The sequence below is a fragment of the Centruroides sculpturatus genome, unplaced genomic scaffold, assembly GCF_000671375.1.
Source record: "Centruroides sculpturatus isolate CEXI.00-Female unplaced genomic scaffold, Cexi_2.0 scaffold383, whole genome shotgun sequence".
In the NCBI taxonomy this organism is placed as follows: Eukaryota; Metazoa; Arthropoda; class Arachnida; order Scorpiones; family Buthidae; genus Centruroides; species Centruroides sculpturatus.
This window is the reverse complement of record NW_019384849.1, coordinates 26,844-47,325: the sequence shown is the minus strand read 5'-3', so window position 1 is coordinate 47,325 and position 20,482 is coordinate 26,844. Positions and strand designations below refer to the sequence as shown.

General features: G+C 27.9%; 2 protein-coding genes across 2 annotated transcripts; one reads left to right on the top strand and one right to left on the bottom strand.

The window, feature by feature from the left end:
- Positions 1-1,047: 1,047 nt before the first annotated feature.
- Positions 1,048-1,584, top strand: LOC111630449 (zinc finger protein 512B-like). The gene has a single exon (XM_023374550.1). It carries the CDS (start codon positions 1,048-1,050, stop codon positions 1,582-1,584), a length of 537 nt encoding a protein of 178 aa, XP_023230318.1.
- Positions 1,585-7,575: 5,991 nt separating this feature from the next.
- Positions 7,576-15,953, bottom strand: LOC111630451. Its single transcript, XM_023374552.1, has 5 exons — positions 15,629-15,953; positions 12,616-12,781; positions 11,093-11,373; positions 10,957-11,008; positions 7,576-7,803 (listed from the first exon to the last, which is right to left on the bottom strand). Exons 1-5 carry the CDS (start codon positions 15,794-15,796, stop codon positions 7,754-7,756), a joined length of 717 nt encoding a protein of 238 aa, XP_023230320.1. The 5' UTR covers positions 15,797-15,953; the 3' UTR covers positions 7,576-7,753.
- Between the last annotated feature and the right edge of the window lie 4,529 nt (positions 15,954-20,482).

The following is a 20,482-nucleotide window of genomic DNA, read 5'->3' as shown; positions in this document are numbered from 1 at the left end:
CCCCCTATAACACTGTTGATTATTCCGTTTTATATGAAATCCATGTTGTACGAGTCACTTAGATTTTACAAATATGTGTGTAGGGCTGTGAACGGCTCACGTCTTTGTAAAATCTAAGTGACTCGTACAACATGGATTTCATATAAAACGGAATAATCAACAGTGTTATAGGGGGTCGACTGTAATTATTTTGCACCATTTCCTTCAGCACTAATATGCCAGAAAGGAAAATATATATTTAAAAAAAAAAAACATTTAATTAATGTAAACATGATCTTTCTAATTTGTTTTTTTTATTATTATATTTTTAACAATATTTTCTGTTGAAAAAATTATATTTTTAATCATTTATTACACATTTTAAGTTGGAAAATAAAAATTATTTTGCATCACTTCCTGCAACACTAATTTGAAAAATAAAAAGGCCAAGAATTAAAAGGAAAAAAATATATTTAATATATAATAATTTAATACATTTTTTTAAAATCATTTCTTAATGAAAAATAATTATTTTGAACCGTTTCCTATATTTTAGATGTTAGAAAAAAAGTAATTTTAACTTAATTTCCTTTCAACACTTAGATTGAAAATAATGGTGACTAAACGAAGGGCCATTAAATAAACGAGGGCGAAACTATATTTTTAAGACTTTATTTCTTTTGTAGCTCTTTCAGGTTTAAAATAAATTTCCTTAGTAAAACTGTCTGGTGTGATTAAAACTGTTCAGTCACCTTGATCTTGAGAGTGCGTTGTCCCAGTTTAAAATACGATAGCAATATTTAAAATGGGTCAAGCGCAATGATTGGGTGATGTTCTCTTTATAAGTAAATGATTGTTGAATAACGATTGTATTATACGTACTGAACGGAGTAACAGATATAAGGTGGAACGAAAAATATACACACGCACTGAAAGGCCAACAGTGACGAGGTGAGTACGTTTACGAGCCGCAAAAATTCCCCATTGTCTTAACCCACAAATTTTCCATGTGTAATGGTACTTTTATAACTAATTGCATTCTTCTTTATTGATTTTATTACAGGTAGAATGAGGTCGTCCATATTGACCTTGTTGTTGCTATTCTTCTTATCTGCCGAAATTTGGGCGAAGCCAACGTGGCCGAAACATATTAAATATATTATTAAAGAAAAACCACGGTTGATAACCATCCCTCATCATGTACCGTGGCCTAAACCCGTGCCGATACCGAAACCGGTACCCATATTGAAGTCTCTACCTGTGGCCAAACCTGTGCCAGTGCCTCATATCGTACCGGTGATTAAACATATACACAAGTATGTTCCGGTTCCTAAAATTGTACCTATACCGAAACATGTACCGGTACCCAAGCCGTATCCAGTTCCGAAGATTGTACATGTCCCCAAGCCAGTAGTGGTGCCAGTACCGAAGCACGTTCCAGTACCCAAGCCTGTACCAGTGCCTGTATACGTTAAAGTACCCAAGCCATTCTTGGTACCCGTCCACAAGTATGTACCAGTACCAGTACCGAAACCGGTTCACGTACACGTCGAATTAATCCGAGAGAAACCGATCGTCATCAAAAAACCAGTGCCTATCATGTAAGTTTCCATTTTACTTTATCTCGATCAGTAATTTATCAATTTTACTTAACCTAATTAGATTTTCCGTTCATTTTTTTTTTATTTAATTGGCATATGTGTTACGTTAATAATTTGCGTCACAACCTCTTAATTATCATGTAAATCAGTAATTGAATCAATCCCCTTTAAACGTAAAGTAACAAGTCGATCGGTTAGAAAACACCATTAACTGATAGTTTAATTCTGATTAAGAATGTTAACAGTTGCTAATTATGTTACTGCATATTTAATTATGATTATTTTTACTAATTTACAGCCTTGAAGAGAAAAAATACCATCACCATCATCATGGTTGGCACGGATGGTAAACGATTAAAGGAATCAAAGGATCTCGTGTTCAATGTTCAACTGCTTACAATAAAATAACGCTCAAGGCAATAAAATATATTTTAAAAAAAATACTATTTAAGGATGTAACTATAGTAACAACACATATTTTTCCCTAAAAATCCTTAATAATTTAAGGTTTTTCGGTCTGGTAGGATCAAAGAATTTTTGGTGGCAAGAATTGATCTCGAACTGGCACCATATTTCCTTAATATTTGTAATGGTTTATTTACATTGACCCACATACCATAAATTTGGCAAAATTTATTTTATTTTTTCCTTATTTTTATAAATGATTTATTTGTCACAGTGTTTCTAATCTAAAATAAAAAAAAACAGGTTGTGTAACACAGGTTAGACCTGTCAAAGAAAACAAATCTCTGTATGAAAACATGGGATGCAGATGTAACTTAATATATTTTCTATGTATATATTTATATGCTGGTGTTGAGAAATGATACTGTTGATAACAATGAAGCTGAGCGTAACGGTTACTGGAATATAACTTCTGTACAGTTTTTTTTTGTTATGCTGTGTACATAGATTTTTATTTTGTTTTAAAGTTAATGATTTATAATAATAAATTTATATATTTTTTAATGCATTTACAAATTGTTTTAATTTACTTTTCAATAAATAACACAGTAAACGTTCTGAAAAAGATATATATATATATATTTAGTAACTGTAACTGTTAAGATACTGTAAATAAAACTGTTAACGAGGTCAAAGTTTTCATAATTGTATGAGAAAATTAATTTACAATCGAACCTTCAATAACGACCACCTCTAAACAGAAGACATTCTTTTAAATTTTAGCGAATTTTTGAAGTGATTTTACCCATCTTTTGGATGATTTTACTCGTCTTTTGGGTGATTTTACCCATATTTTGGGTGATTTTACCCGTGTTTTGGGTGATTTTACTCGTCTTTTGGGTGATTTTACCTGTCTTTTGGGTGATTTTACCCATATTTTGGGTGATTTTACCCATCTTTTTGGAAATTTTACTGACCACTTTTGAAGATTCTAACGGAATTTTTAGCGATATTGCTGAGATTTTAGCAAAGTAACCTCCAAACAACGGACACGCCCGAACAACGGCTATTTTTAATGTTACGTCGGTGGCCGTTGTTCACAGGTTTGACTATATTATAACCTTTTTTTGGTCTTGAGAAAAATGCCTTAAAATTTAATAACATTAAGCATAAATCTATTATTGTTTTTTGTAGGGCAGGTAATTAAGTTTTATGCCTTCCTGTATCGTTCTATAAATAGCGCATAAATGTTATAATTGTAATAATTAAATTTTTTATTTTCTATGAAACTGAAAGATCAATTTATCAACTTACATCAGGAATAATTTCATCACTGTGCAGTATATATAAATCATTTTGTGAAAAATTACTTTGATAAGACGAACTGAAAAGTTCTTCTCTGTTACTTTCTTCATTATAAGAATAACTTGTATTGTCTGAATTTTCATCAGCACTGTTTTGTTCATATTCAATACTATATCCACTTTCTGAACTAAATGTTGATGATTGACTACAATTTGACAAAGGACTTAACTGATCCTGTTCATTTATTTGAATGATTTGTTGCTGATGTTCAAAATTATATTCTTCACTTTCTAAAATAATAAAAAATAATAATCTGCTTCAAAGATTAATTTAAAAAAATAAACAAGATATTTTATTTCAGATAATATTTTATTTAAAAATTGCATTATTTTAAATGAGAATGATAAAATAAAAAATTCATTAAACTTTTCAAAAGAATTTATGCATTTATTTAGCAAAAAAAATGTTAAAAAATCAAATGGAAACACTTGAATAAAGTTACAATTATAAAGATGCACAAACTTAAGAATAATTAGAAATGAACATTCCTTGAGAATAGTAGTAATAAATCTTACTGTGAAAAACTTTAATATTCTGCTTTGACAAAATAATTAAAGATAAATTACATACTATACTTTGAAAAATCAGAAGTTCCAATAATTCTAAAGTAAATTTTAGAATTATAAGGAAAAATGGCAATTACAATAAATTTTTTAGGTTTCAATTATCCTTTTTCATAAACTAAGCTGATAAAGATTATTAAGAAGTGTTCTTATAATATCAACAGCTATCTTATCATTTACTTGCTATGCTGGTAATTTACCAATGTTAATCAAACAACATTTATTTGATAATTCTATAAATAAAAATAAAACTTTTTATGTTATCCTGATTTATATTCCAAAAAAGAGCAACTTATTGATATTGGAACAATGATCAATGAGACTGTGGCACCCTCACAACATGTGACCAGAGGCACAAGGTGGTATAAAAGAAGAAAACAATCTCATCAGCACTTTTTTCCTTACCCCTACGCTTGGTAATGAGACAACCAAAAGATTATAAATAAATAATTTGAAGCTAGATTCAAATTTGTATTTACATCCATTTAGAATTTAACTTTTATTAAAAATTCTTAAAGCAAACCTTCAGTTAAATCCTAGTCTAATTTAAAGTTCATTATGTAAAGCTGCATTCTAAAAATATAGTATATCTATAGAGTAGTTCAAAATATGCTGGGCAGCCATCATGTTGAAACTACGTTTGTTGCCTCATAGCTAAAGGAACCTCTCCAGTAAAGGGAAGAGGATTTTCTGGAGAAAGCAGAATATGTAAAGTTGGTTAGCACTTAATTCCAAATAAATATTATGTTGATGTAGGCTATTTAATAGACATAGTATAAATGATCAATAAACAATATTGAATATACCCAATGAATATTTTATTCAGTTTAACTCAAAATAAATGTGTGTTTTATCACATCTGTCATTTCAAAAATAGAATAATTTTAAAAAAGAAAATTATGAACTTACTTTTGTAGTTCTTTAATTGATAGCGTCGATATTTTGATTTTTCTTTAGATTTTATACATACAACTTTTGCTTTTAATCGATTCAACGCTGATCTAAATCTTCCTTTGGAACTTGTATAATAATTTCCTTCATCTTCATTTGTACGACCTTTAACCACATCCCATGCCTATGATGAAGAGAAAAATATAAATAAAATAATTATCAATTTTTAATTTGTACAAACAGAAGATTAATTTATTTTCAACAATATGTAGTTTAAATTTTTATTCAATAATTATGATATTGTACATAACATTAAAATTTATTGTTAATAAAAAAATTTTTAATAACTCTTTCCACAGAAAAAGTTTTATCTCCAAATGATTTGATAAAAAAATTTTAATACCAAAGAAATGTGCAACAAGTAATAGAAATTCTTATTTGAAAAGCTTGTAAATATACATTAGGAAAGTGATTATAGATAGTTTCAGCTTTAGAATTAACAAGATTATCTTCTAAATATTAAAATTAGTGATGCTTAGTAATAATTAGTGAATGCTAGAAAGTGAGAGGAAAGTCTGAAACCTTCCTCTCACTTTCCAGCATTCACTAATTAAAATAGAGTTTTCAGCTACCTTCAGTGGCTTATGTCAGGTTAAGGAGATTCTATATCAAACATCTTTATAGATGAAACTATTTTTCACCTTTTCTACCCTGTAGGCAATAAGAGGACCTCTTTTAGCAAGCCTGTTATGGGTTTTGGCCAGGCACATAAGGCAGCCAGGTGGTGAGGGATGGGGCCCAACATATCTGGACGGACCACTCCGCAAAAAATTCCTGGGGAATTTTTTGACCCAGTCTGGATTCAATCTCAGATCACCCAGAGTGACAGGCTGCCACCTTGACTGCTTGGCCATTTGGCTTAAATTTGGAAAATGCTAATGCAGTATTACTATAAAATATTCATGAATACAAAACATATTTCTTCAATGACTGTCAATTTGTTAAAACTAATAATATACAATATTTAAAAAGTTTGCATATTAATAAAAATTTGAATACTTTAATTAAATAAAAAACTTTTTACATATATCATTAAAGAAAGTNTTTATTTAAAATAATTTTTCAAAATGATCAATCAACAATGAAACATTAAATGTTTTTACATTAGAACAATACAAAAGTAAACATGTTCCACAAATGTGGTATTGCATACACATAATACACAAATATATAAAGAATGGGATATGAAAATGGTCAAGTGAATTTGCTTTCACATTCGTCGGGAAATGTTTTCATAGAATCATCATGGTTAAGCATGAATTCATTTCAATAACAGGAAAATAAGTATATATTAATATCATTTTTACTTCATATTTATTGTTTTTTCTTTGCTAAACTTATTTTCTCGACATTTGTAGAAATTACATGACCATTTTTATCCAATTCTTTATTGATTTAAAATAATAATTCAAAATCATCTTTAATATCAATTACTTTGATTATTTATGAAAATCTGAATTTTAAAACAATTGTAATATTTAAAATATACATAATAATCATTGTAGAATCAAATATATTCGAAACATTTCTTTAAAAACTTGTTTACATGAAAAAATCTTATTCATTAGTTTCTTATAAAAATGATATTTAACAATATTATGATGTTCTAATTCTGTATTTTAGAATATTATTCCATTATAAGTAATTAATAATTTAAGATTGAAATGTTGAAAATAAAATTTTATATTTTTTTCAACCTTCAGCAAAATATTTGTCAATGAATAAATCTGAATATAATTTAATATTTGTATGATGTTCTCTTCAATTATTCAAAATAATAATGCCCTTTCATATCACAGTTTACCAGAAATTAGAACTTTTCATTTGAATAACAAGAGACACTTCATTCAAATATCTTTATATTCGGATATAATTTCAAATACTTGCAGAAGATTTCAACATTCAATTTTAGATTATCAATTTTTATAGGAATATTACATTAAACATTATATATTTTACAGTAATTTTAATCCAGTTTACTTTGTTAATGAACAAATTATATAAAATAATTTGAAAAATATTATGCAAAAAATAACATAATTGAAATTTTTCCAGATTATTTTTTCTAATTAATAAAATTTAGCACTGGAAAAAATAAAACGTAATATATAGTTAATCTTTAACTATATTTTATTGAAAAACAAACCTTGATTATTTGTTTCTAATTAAAAACAATTTATCATCTTGACATAAAAAATATTTTTTTTTGCCATTTATTGAACTAAATATTAAAAATATAAAACTCACTTTATACATCAAATAGTTTTATTATCTATAATGTTTTTAAAGTAATATTTTAATCTCAAAGAACAAAAGATTTCAATTTTAGAAACTTTTCTTTTCTATTCTTAATTCTTATGTATACTTTAATTTGAAAAACCAATGAAATCAATTATATTTTGAATTCTAACTTTAATTTTGAACAGCATGAAAAAATGGTCCAACATTTAAGAAAAAAATATTACTTTCTTTAATTTATTTTTTATTATTGTTCATTAAAAAATTATAAATTTATTTCAACCCTTTTGATTCCATTTTTATTAAAGTTTACCTTTAAGCTTCAAATTTTGAAAATTACATAATTTATCTATTCAAGTAATTTTATAAAGTATTCGTTGATTGTTTTAAAACTATTTTCTAGAATTTATTTAATGACTTTTATTTAAAGTCATTCTTTTCAAAAAGAAACTAAAAATTTAAAAACATCACAGACAATAAAAATTGTTGACATCCTATAAAAGAATACTATGTTAAAAGAAAATTTCTCTGGAAAAATTTCCATATATAAAATAAATTTACATTATATTTGTTCAATCAGACAGTTGTTACTAAACCTCAAAGAATAATCTGTACACATGTTGAATTAAAAACTTTCACAACCATTTTCAATTATTGTAATTCCATAATATTTATGGTTTCAAACTCTTGGCTCATTATATCTGTTAAAAATACATAAATTTCATTGTAATAATAATTTTAATATAATTGTAACATTAAAACTATTTTTATAAAAACTTCTCTACAGAATGACAAAATTGATATAAAAATATTTTTAAAAAAGTAAAATGAGATAATGGAAATTAAATTAATTACTCTATGTTCCAGTTTTTAAGCCTTAATAATACTTTTGCTGTTGTCAAAATTTTAATATAAACAAAGAATAAAATAAAAGTGGTAATTACTGAAAATACTAATCAAAACATACATTAATTTATCCAAATTATTTACCTAATACAGTAGTGTCCCGCTAGTCCAAACTAATTGGGACCGAGCCCTGTTTGGATTAGCAACTTTTGAATTAGCTGAATAATTGAAAAAATGCAGAAGCAAGCAGTAAAACAGGTCTGGCTTATATAGATCCAACACCATCAATGACATAAGCACCCCACTCTTTATTTCATCTGACTTGTACTCAATAGAGGGTGTAAACAGTTAACAAAAACACGTATTGTAACGTATTGCTTTAAGAACATCATCCCAGCGCTTCACCCGCAGACTGCATGTTTGACTTTTGTTGACATGTTTGAAACATAGCATCTTCTAACCACCTTTCATCGTTACGTCAAAAGAAACTAAGAGGCTTTGTTATTTCTGAAAAATGACTTTTGTTCCTGTTTTTGTGTGTAAGTACTGTATAGATCTGCCATTTTAATAGGCCATGTCAAACACTGATTTATTAATTTTGTACAGTATTAACACAGTACTACAATAAAATACAATTTTTTGTGGAATTTTAAATGTTTTTGTACTATTAACTGGAAAATACAAAAAACATATATTTTGCAAGCTAAAAAACTTTTTCTCCGCTGACCAAAATGTGTTTGGATTAATGGTGTTAAGACTAGCGGGACTCTACTGTATTAAAAACACAAATGTAGACTATCCAAATGGCATCTTTTTCACACTAGAAACTAATCTAAAACATGCTGAGATTCAAGCTTTTATCTGAAGCTATGCCTTAGTAAATTATGTAAAAGACAAAATATCCATTGGTGATTGGATATTATTATGAATAAATACATACATTTTATATTTTGTCTTTTACATAATTTGCTGAGGTCTTAGCCTCAAATAAAAGGTCAGACTTCAGAGTATTTTGGATTAATTCCTGGTGTATAAAAAAGACAAGTGAAGATGCCATATGGATAGTCTACATTCATGTTTTTAATGAGAATTAGTGTCCTGAATGTACAATTCAGGACACTAAAGCTCAAGTACCTGAATACAGTCAAATCCTATTATTATGTTATTGGTTTATGCAAAGTCTGTATTAATGCAAATTAGATTTGTGGACCCTCAGACAAGGGAGGATAGGCATTTTAATATTAATGAATTCAGTTAATACTAAGTGCCAATTAAGGTTTAAGGTTTTAATAAAGTCTCTTTGACTGTATTAATAGGGTTTGACTAAATTTACCTAATAGTTATTATAAGAATTACTTAACAAATTAATGAGAATTAACTAATTTGACATTAAAAACTATTCTGAATACAGAATTTAGAAATAACATTATTTAAATGTAAATATAAATGCAGAAAATTCTCTTATATTTTCTAAAAATTTGTATTTATTACACATGTACTAGTTCATATATTAATGTAAATGAACAGATTTTTAACATTTTTATTGTTTATTTCAACAATTAGACTTTTTTAAAACATAAAGTTAAAATGGGAGCACTTGAAACTAATAAACTCCACCATACCTTTAAAATGCAGTCTATTTTAAACAGTTATCGAACGTTTAAATCGCATTTTAAAGGTATGGTGGAGTTTATTAATTAATATGCAGTTAGAGATATAATACTTGAAACTAACAACTGATTTTTAGGCTGCTCTGCAATTCTTAAAAATGTCCATACAATTAAAAAGTTCTTTATGCAATATCCAAAAATGTCATTTTACTTCCTATCCACAATGAGAATACTAATCCAATATTAAGTTCCTTGTTTAAAATATGAAACATAATAGCATATTTATGTTAATAATAGCATAATGTAAGGAATATTTATTCTACAGGGTGTCTGTAATTTATTCACCTGATTAAGAAACTCAATAGAGAAAAAAGTATAAGAAATACCTAAAAACAGTTAACTATAAATTGATTTTTTAACTCATAAAGTTGTAACTCCCACTTGGCATAGTATCTCCTTGAGTAGAAATTCCTGAAATTCTTGATGGATCTGTTGGATTGGTCAAGATAGACCAATTGCATGGTCATCAAGTTTCTCTGATTTCCATCTTGATTTCTTTCTGAGAAGCTCATAAAGCACAAAGTATATACAAAAGAAGACAATTAGCATGGAAAAATTATAGATAGAATTGTCCAGAGGTGTTAATAAATATCTGGATACAAATGGAGTAAAGACTTCTTATTCCAAGTGCAACAAAGGAAACACATATGGAAGTTTACTAATAAGCCATCATGATCTCAAAGGTTTTGAAAAAAGTTTTTGAATTAACAATGTGTAGTTAACTATTTTCAGATATCTGTTATAGTTTTTCTCTACTGTATTGAGTTTCTTTTTAATCAGATGAATAAATTGTGGACATCCTCTATAAGATAAATGGGACTTTTTTCTATTTAACCTGCATATATTGTATGATTGTATTTGTACTACAAAATACATGTATAAATTTAGAATTATATTGAAATTTAAATTCTTATGAAAGTTTCCCAATTGTGAATTCAATCCAAATGCTTTTCTCAATTATAAAATAAAAACAAACAGGAAACAGATTTGTATAAGTAATTTCCAAAGTTTTATTTTTTGAACTTCATTTATTTACTGAGAAATTTTTTTAGGATATTCTTAATATCATTTAAATCTAAAGCAAATATGTTTAAACATAGTATATGAATAACTGAATATATAATAGCAAAATTTTTTGCCAACTATGACAAAGAAAGATGACTTTTGTAATATTTATGTAGCATACACATTTTTTTATTTTTATAATTTGGCTTCATTGTTCAATTGAAGTGTATATGTATGAATTTTATGAAATACATTATTTTCTATTATATTTTACAAGTTATCAAATAAATTTATATGAAATTATTGTAAGATGATAAACATAAATAATATTACCTTGCATTAATACTTCATTATTAACATCATTTTCAAAGAACTGGTTAAACTCCTAAAATGAATAAATAAATGTTATAATTGTAATAATTAAATTTTTTATTTTCTATGAAACTGAAAGATCAATTTATCAACTTACATCAGGAATAATTTCATCACTGTGCAGTATATATAAATCATTTTGTGAAAAATTACTTTGATAAGACGAACTGAAAAGTTCTTCTCTGTTACTTTCTTCATTATAAGAATAACTTGTATTGTCTGAATTTTCATCAGCACTGTTTTGTTCATATTCAATACTATATCCACTTTCTGAACTAAATGTTGATGATTGACTACAATTTGACAAAGGACTTAACTGATCCTGTTCATTTATTTGAATGATTTGTTGCTGATGTTCAAAATTATATTCTTCACTTTCTAAAATAATAAAAAATAATAATCTGCTTCAAAGATTAATTTAAAAAAATAAACAAGATATTTTATTTCAGATAATATTTTATTTAAAAATTGCATTATTTTAAATGAGAATGATAAAATAAAAAATTCATTAAACTTTTCAAAAGAATTTATGCATTTATTTAGCAAAAAAAATGTTAAAAAATCAAATGGAAACACTTGAATAAAGTTACAATTATAAAGATGCACAAACTTAAGAATAATTAGAAATGAACATTCCTTGAGAATAGTAGTAATAAATCTTACTGTGAAAAACTTTAATATTCTGCTTTGACAAAATAATTAAAGATAAATTACATACTATACTTTGAAAAATCAGAAGTTCCAATAATTCTAAAGTAAATTTTGGAATTATAAGGAAAAATGGCATTTACAATAAATTTTTTAGGTTTCAATTATCCTTTTTCATAAACTAAGCTGATAAAGATTATTAAGAAGTGTTCTTATAATATCAACAGCTATCTTATCATTTACTTGCTATGCTGGTAATTTACCAATGTTAATCAAACAACATTTATTTGATAATTCTATAAATAAAAATAAAACTTTTTATGTTATCCTGATTTATATTCCAAAAAAGAGCAACTTATTGATATTGGAACAATGATCAATGAGACTGTGGCACCCTCACAACATGTGACCAGAGGCACAAGGTGGTATAAAAGAAGAAAACAATCTCATCAGCACTTTTTTCCTTACCCCTACGCTTGGTAATGAGACAACCAAAAGATTATAAATAAATAATTTGAAGCTAGATTCAAATTTGTATTTACATCCATTTAGAATTTAACTTTTATTAAAAATTCTTAAAGCAAACCTTCAGTTAAATCCTAGTCTAATTTAAAGTTCATTATGTAAAGCTGCATTCTAAAAATATAGTATATCTATAGAGTAGTTCAAAATATGCTGGGCAGCCATCATGTTGAAACTACGTTTGTTGCCTCATAGCTAAAGGAACCTCTCCAGTAAAGGGAAGAGGATTTTCTGGAGAAAGCAGAATATGTAAAGTTGGTTAGCACTTAATTCCAAATAAATATTATGTTGATGTAGGCTATTTAATAGACATAGTATAAATGATCAATAAACAATATTGAATATACCCAATGAATATTTTATTCAGTTTAACTCAAAATAAATGTGTGTTTTATCACATCTGTCATTTCAAAAATAGAATAATTTTAAAAAAGAAAATTATGAACTTACTTTTGTAGTTCTTTAATTGATAGCGTCGATATTTTGATTTTTCTTTAGATTTTATACATACAACTTTTGCTTTTAATCGATTCAACGCTGATCTAAATCTTCCTTTGGAACTTGTATAATAATTTCCTTCATCTTCATTTGTACGACCTTTAACCACATCCCATGCCTATGATGAAGAGAAAAATATAAATAAAATAATTATCAATTTTTAATTTGTACAAACAGAAGATTAATTTATTTTCAACAATATGTAGTTTAAATTTTTATTCAATAATTATGATATTGTACATAACATTAAAATTTATTGTTAATAAAAAAATTTTTAATAACTCTTTCCACAGAAAAAGTTTTATCTCCAAATGATTTGATAAAAAAATTTTAATACCAAAGAAATGTGCAACAAGTAATAGAAATTCTTATTTGAAAAGCTTGTAAATATACATTAGGAAAGTGATTATAGATAGTTTCAGCTTTAGAATTAACAAGATTATCTTCTAAATATTAAAATTAGTGATGCTTAGTAATAATTAGTGAATGCTAGAAAGTGAGAGGAAAGTCTGAAACCTTCCTCTCACTTTCCAGCATTCACTAATTAAAATAGAGTTTTCAGCTACCTTCAGTGGCTTATGTCAGGTTAAGGAGATTCTATATCAAACATCTTTATAGATGAAACTATTTTTCACCTTTTCTACCCTGTAGGCAATAAGAGGACCTCTTTTAGCAAGCCTGTTATGGGTTTTGGCCAGGCACATAAGGCAGCCAGGTGGTGAGGGATGGGGCCCAACATATCTGGACGGACCACTCCGCAAAAAATTCCTGGGGAATTTTTTGACCCAGTCTGGATTCAATCTCAGATCACCCAGAGTGACAGGCTGCCACCTTGACTGCTTGGCCATTTGGCTTAAATTTGGAAAATGCTAATGCAGTATTACTATAAAATATTCATGAATACAAAACATATTTCTTCAATGACTGTCAATTTGTTAAAACTAATAATATACAATATTTAAAAAGTTTGCATATTAATAAAAATTTGAATACTTTAATTAAATAAAAAACTTTTTACATATATCATTAAAGAAAGTAAATTTCTATTACAAAATATATTAAATATTAAATAATCAAAAGCAAATTGATGAAGATCATCACATTCCACATTTTTTATGTATTAAATGATTTAATAGAAATTAGTTATCATTATCATACTAGTTTAATTTCTCATAAAGAAATGTATATTAATTAAGTATGTTTTTTATTTTAAAATTTGGACAAACATTCAAAATAACTTTACCATGTTAATAAAATCATAAAATATTTCTGCCAAAATATATTTTTATATAAATTATATATAAAGAGGTGAGTGCTTTTAATCATTTTCCATAAATTTTTGAAATTTTCTACCTGAAAAATATTATTTAGCAATATCACATCTGTTAAGTTCTTAAATTTTTAAGTTTAAAGCATTATTTTTGAAAACATGGTTCAAATATGAATAAAATTATAGTAACAAACAAACTTTGATCCAGCAAAACAGTAAAATTAAGAATTAATAATATAGCTGAAATATTGGTTGATTTTTAACTTTAATATTTTGCTGGATGAAACTTATTACCATATTACAGCCATTAGGTTTTTATATCTTATGCATTTATAACTAAAGAAATCATTGTAGAACTGGAGAAATACCAAGAAAATTAAAACTCAATATGTTTTTAATAACAAAAACGTTTTTGACTTAATTTGATAGGTCTTCCTCAGTTGTCAAATACATAATGGTTATCGAACCAACAAAATTTGAACAAAAAAAGAACATAAAAGCAAAACATTACAAAAAAATCAAAAGTAAAAATAATCAACAATAAACATCATTAAATTAATAAATTGTAGTTGTGCTACATTAAAAATTTATTCAAGTTAAACTTCATAAAATGACTTCCATTGCCAGTGTTAAAGTTTCTCAAAAGGATGTTTTTATAATTAACCGTTATCACAGCTATGGAGGTGTCGGGCCCGGGAAAAATTTTAAATGGGCTGCAATTAAATAAATTATTTAAAAATTTGAATTTTTTATGGATATATTACTTTTCACAAAATAAACAATACTTATTGTTAGCATTATATACTAGCATGACAAAATATCTTTTATGAGAAAGTAGAGAGTGAAGAATTGAGAAGAGCTTCAAGTCAAGCTTACAGTGTTGTTTCTACAGCCCTTGATAAAACCATTCTTATTCCATGTTAACAAACAAACTGACTTGAGCAAGTTATGGCAATGCAACACTTGGGCGATCTGCCTAGGGAAATGCATTCCGGGCAGTCTTTTTAAGAGAAACTGGCCCCTATTTGGGTGTTAAAGATGAGGAGAAAACCCAGAAAACTCCACGTGGCCAGCCCTTCCAAGCAAGGCACAAACCCACAACCGACTCCCAATGTTCAGGGTACAAAGACCGCTTAGCCACTGGTGGGCATGCTCAAGTCCGACCTCACAGCTTACGGAGGTCTCGGTTGTTCTTATTCTTTTTCATCCAGAATTTATCTGACCGATTTTGCTCTCACGCTTTTCCCTAGGTATTTTTTTCTTTTTTTAGACAAAATAGCGAGTCATTTTAATTAGCGAGTAAAAAAAAGCAAATTGTGGGATGATATCCGGACATCCTGTGAATCCCGGGCTCGGGTAATTTTACCCCATCGTCGGCTCTGGGGTCCGGGAACCCCTCCAGCCTTTTTTTTTTTTCTTGGAACAAATGAAATACATAATGCTTCTTTATTTGTTAGTAAAAATAACATTAATTTATAAGTATAGATGTAAGTTTACACGTGGCCCGGGAAGAAAACCACAGCACGCTCCCTCCTCTAAACGATGCAGCTCATTATATGTAAATAACGGTTAAAAGGTATCATTGGATAAAAATGTATAACTTTTATCAAAACTTCAAATTATAAGTGTGTAAGTAAAACTAAAATTATATAATAGACATATTTAATATTTTAATTAAACTAATGAAATTCTTACCTTAAAAACTTCGAATTTGCGTTTATTCCATTTGCTGGCGCTCTTATGCGTCCATCTCAATCGAAAAATGCCACTTTCTTCGTTTTCCCAATGAAGTAATTTACCAAAAGTCTTCCTTTTTAAGGAAGGAATAATAAAATGTTCTATTATACAAACTCGATTAACCATCTTTTCCTAATAAGATTTTTCGACAAACAAGTTCTCTAATGATCCCGATTAATTTTACTTCGTCTGAATATGGTTAAAATAATTAAACGGATGGAATTTATTCTTTAAACAGTCCGTCCACCTTACGCTCTCGTCCCACGAGTGGTACAGAAGTAAACAAACCGTCCGCTTTTATATGAGAACAGCTGGGAAAATCCCATAACGCAAGTGCAGTAGCTTACTTAATGACGTAATCTCGATATCCTGTGCTGTGATTGGGCATATAAAAACCGGGAGTCCCCTCTTGTCCGATCACATGTGACAACAGAAAATTTCTTAAATCATTATTATTTGAATATAATTTTACAGTAAATTGTTACAAATAAAAAATAATAAAATGAATTTATTCGGTTAAAAGCATCTATTCAATTTATAATACTAGTAAAATTTAAATAATATATAAGGATATTAAATACTTTGTATTGAATTTAAAAAAAATAATAATATACAGTAGAACCTCGATTATCCGGACTAATTGGGGATGAAGGTAGTCCGGATAAGGAAAAATCCGGATAATCGAAACAAATACTTTAATTTGTCTATTAATGATAATACAACACGTTTTCTTTTCGATGACATATCGGTAATATTAACAATAAATACTTTATTTAAATCGTGATCAAATTTTCAAGAAACAAACGTTCGTATTGAATTTGGTCTATTACTGACCAGCGCTAACAGACTAGCTATTGTTTAAAAGGCCTTCTGGTGGCTCAAGAAGACGGATTTTATAAAATAAAAAGCAGTTGAAACTGCATTTTTATGAATAAAAATTTGACAAACTATTTATCGTTTTATGACGAGTAAAATGTTTTCGTCGCGTTCTCGGCTTTTAAGTAATGCATAAACCTTCGAGGTGCGAGGCCCTTCGGACCGCGAGGCATAGGCGGTGGCTCACGTTGCCCATGCCTTACGCCGCCCTTGGTCATAGAAATGATGTGATTTGAATATAAATTATTTATAAATACGTATGTCAAGTTATATTTTTATTACAACCCAAAATATATTTAAGNTTTAAATATATACTGGAAGATGATTGTGAATTATAGTCTACTTTAATGATGAATAAGTCTAGTTTTTAGACTTATATTTAAGTATGAGTTGATAATTTATAAGTTTATATCGAAGTTACATATAGTTTACATACAGTATAGCATACTGGTTATATAACTGGTAAAAATAACATTAATTTATAGGGATAGGAGGTTTTCTCTGGACTACTAGACTAGGATAAAAATGTTTAACTACTCCTTTCGACAGCCATGCACGATATTATATAAGTACACTGTATATATAGGTCTAAATATTAAAAAAAAATTTCTATGTATTGTTTATAGATCAGCTATAGAGACTTATAAAGACATATGAGTAGATAACACTTATATAAAGGATATAGGCTACTTAAATAACAGTAAACAACATATAAATTATGTCATATTGATTATATTATTTAATTAAGATATGCAAAATTCAAGACGATAACATTTTAAACTTAAAACATGACTTCGATTCATATGACACAGAGGAGACATATCTCTCCCAATATTTTTGTACCAGTACATTGTTCCCCTCCCAATGTATTTTTATTTTATATTATACTATAAAAATTAAAAGTAGAAATGAATACTGTAAATAACAAATAGTCAACATCTTATTTTATATATCCCCTCAAAACCCTATGATGAGAAATCTATCTTTTTCATTGTGTTGACCAGTTCCTATATTTGTAAAATTCATTTTAATTTCTCGGCTGTTATATATAACAGGAAAAGTATGGCGACCGGACAAAAAGTAACCCCCTACGATTTTTGCATGTTTTGAATTCGGAGAACCTTCAAACGTCGAGAAATGAAAACAATTCGGGGGTTTTTTCTGTATGTTTGTATGTGTGGAGCACGATTTTGTTCATCCTGTTTGAAGCTTGATAACTCCTGTGTTTTTGTCGAAAATTTCTGAAATTTTGCAGGAAGGTTTGTATATTAAAGTGATTAATACTATTAAATTTTGGTGGTTAAAGGTCGAGGGGGTCGTGTGCCGTATCTATAGTAGGCTCGGACTTAATGACGCTTTTACTCGTTAATAGCATTTACAATTTTTTATAAAACTCATTCCTATCCTCCAAACTAAACGTTTTGCCATTTTATAATAATTAAAAATATAAAACAATTTTTAAAATAAAATATCATAACAGATGGCGCCATACGCAATTTTAAATGTACAGTGGAACCCCGGTTAATGAACGCCCTTGTTAACGAACTTTTATTTTGCAAACATTTTGTCTCGGATAACGAACTTAACGGATTTTTGTGTCAAATTTGTAAGCTTGCCGACTTTTAGGGAAATCAGTTAATCGCGCGTCGATGATGGTCTAGGGTCAATTCGTACATTGGTGGTGGCGGAGAAGACGAAGATGACAAGTATTTTACAGTGAAAATCGTTTATTAGAACGGGAAGATGCTTACATATTTGAGGTAGTTGGAAATGGTTTATCTACAGTATTTTTTCCCGGCACTGACGAGCTGCCTATCGCTGGTCCTACGATAGTGCAAGCTGATCAGTCGTTGCCCCGGAGCGGACGACATGTGTTCGCTTGGTCACAGAAGCGATGGTAGGTGGTGGAGCTGCGGCGNAAATTTTCCACTTGTCAGTTTTTCGACTGTCCTTCAGAAATATTGACAATTCAAACAATACTTTAACTTACAAAGAAAGATAAATCATAATGTCTCAATGCTTTTCAGAGAGAAAAAAGAATATTAGCAATACTTTGCTAATGATTATGGAAGTAATAAAAATATAGACCACATTTTTTAAGAAAAGTCATTTCTATTTCATGCAGTCGAATTATAAAACAACTACCTTTTAATTTGTACCAAGACATAACTATTTTTGATCATGATTACTTCTCACTTTTCATATTCATTGTTATTTTACAATTAAAAATATGTGTATTTTGGGGGAATCATATTTATAAAGTATTTTTCAAATAATATAATTTTAAAAAATACTATAATGTAATTAAATAATAAAGTAGGTGTGCCCATTGTGTCTTAATCAATGTCTTAATCTTAAATATTCAATTAAAAAATTTAAATTTAAATTTTTTAATTGAATATTTGTCCATTTGATTTTGAATTTCACATTGTCATATGTCAATTCCTAGCTCATTTGCAATACCTTGGTGAAGAATTGGACTGACTTGTGAGTTTGCTAACAGGAAAATGATTAAATGCTGCTTCTTTTTGACAGCTTTCATCTTGTAATTCTATTTCAAACGTGCGCGATGATTTAAAAAAAACCAAAGAAATGAAAATGTAAAGAAAACAAGCAGATAATAGTATATAATATTTTAACAACTGAAATAAGCAAGAATTGTTTTAAAAATGACAAAATTTTACTTTAAAACCCCTTCCGCCATTAATTAAGAATTAAATAGAATGTAATTATGGCTCTAAACATTTACTACTCGAAATCAATGGGTAGGGGTTTCTAGGGTTGTTTAAATATACAGTATTACTAAATATAAATCAGCAAAGTTAATTTACATTGCTGACTTACATTGCTGACTAATCTAGACTGAATGTTTAGTGTTGAATATCTTTTATTATTTCAAAGATCAATATTAAACAATATAAAAATGTCACAAACACTTGCATGTTGAAGTAATAAATAAATTATAATTTTATTGAAATCCATTCTGAATTTTTTCTTTAATTCTGTGACTTCAAACAAAACTAATATTTAATTTTTAAAATTTTAACTTGTAGTTTTCTTATTTTGGAAATGAGAAATTTCAGATCTTATTAAATTAATTTTAAAAATCATCGAAATTTGTTTTAACTAACGTTAACTACACTATAAGTATTTTACTGTGTCTGATTCCTATTAGCAACATTTATGTCAAACTATTCGTTTTCAATAGTCTTTCTATTGTCGCTTTATATTTCAAATATAGCTAATTGCATATTTTATTTGATTAATATATTTAATGATTAGCATTTTCTGTAAACCATAATAATAAATTCTATTTCAAACTCTAGAAGAGATATACGTCTTTCAGTAGCTAGTCAGTTGCACGATGAACTTTATTGCTCAACTATTTGCAATCATCCACTTTGGTCAACAATACGCAATCGTTTTCCCGTTGACTTATTAATCTTTAGCAGAGATGAAAGAAATTTTACTTAATAAGATCAAAAATTACAAATTTACCTGATGTACTAATAAACACACATCTCGCTCAATCATTTACACTCAAATATCTGATAGCTAGTCTCTATAATCAACAGAATACAATTGGCAAGAGGAGGCTGAGGATCGTCCCCTCGGATTTCACCGAGTTTGATATAATGTAATACAGTAGAACCTCGAAAACTCGGCTCTCGATAACCCACAACTCCGGATAACTCGGCCACACCCTGGCAGGGCAAAAAAATCCTTAGTTAATTAATTTTCATTATAGACTGCTTTATAAAAGTATAAAAGCTGTCATAAAGTATATTTCTGAGGTCTGTCTTATCAGGTAAATTACTGTACACAGTGTATTCATTAATTTTCATTTTCATGTAGTAAAGGCTCTATGCCTTCATAAAGGACGTACTTTTCCTTTGTTTAAGGGTATTTGGGCAGTTTATTCTCTGTTGTATTCTC

Coding starts and splice junctions, on each gene's coding strand:
- LOC111630451 (XM_023374552.1), bottom strand. CDS start 15,796: ATGGTTAATCGAGTTTGTATAATAGAACATTTTATTATTCCTTCCTTA. Junction 11,009..11,092: donor GTGATGAAATTATTCCTGAT/GTAAGTTGATAA, acceptor TATTCATTTTAG/GAGTTTAACCAGTTCTTTGA. Junction 7,804..10,956: donor TAATGAAGTATTAATGCAAG/GTAATATTATTT, acceptor TATTTTTAACAG/ATATAATGAGCCAAGAGTTT.
- LOC111630449 (XM_023374550.1), top strand. CDS start 1,048: ATGAGGTCGTCCATATTGACCTTGTTGTTGCTATTCTTCTTATCTGCC.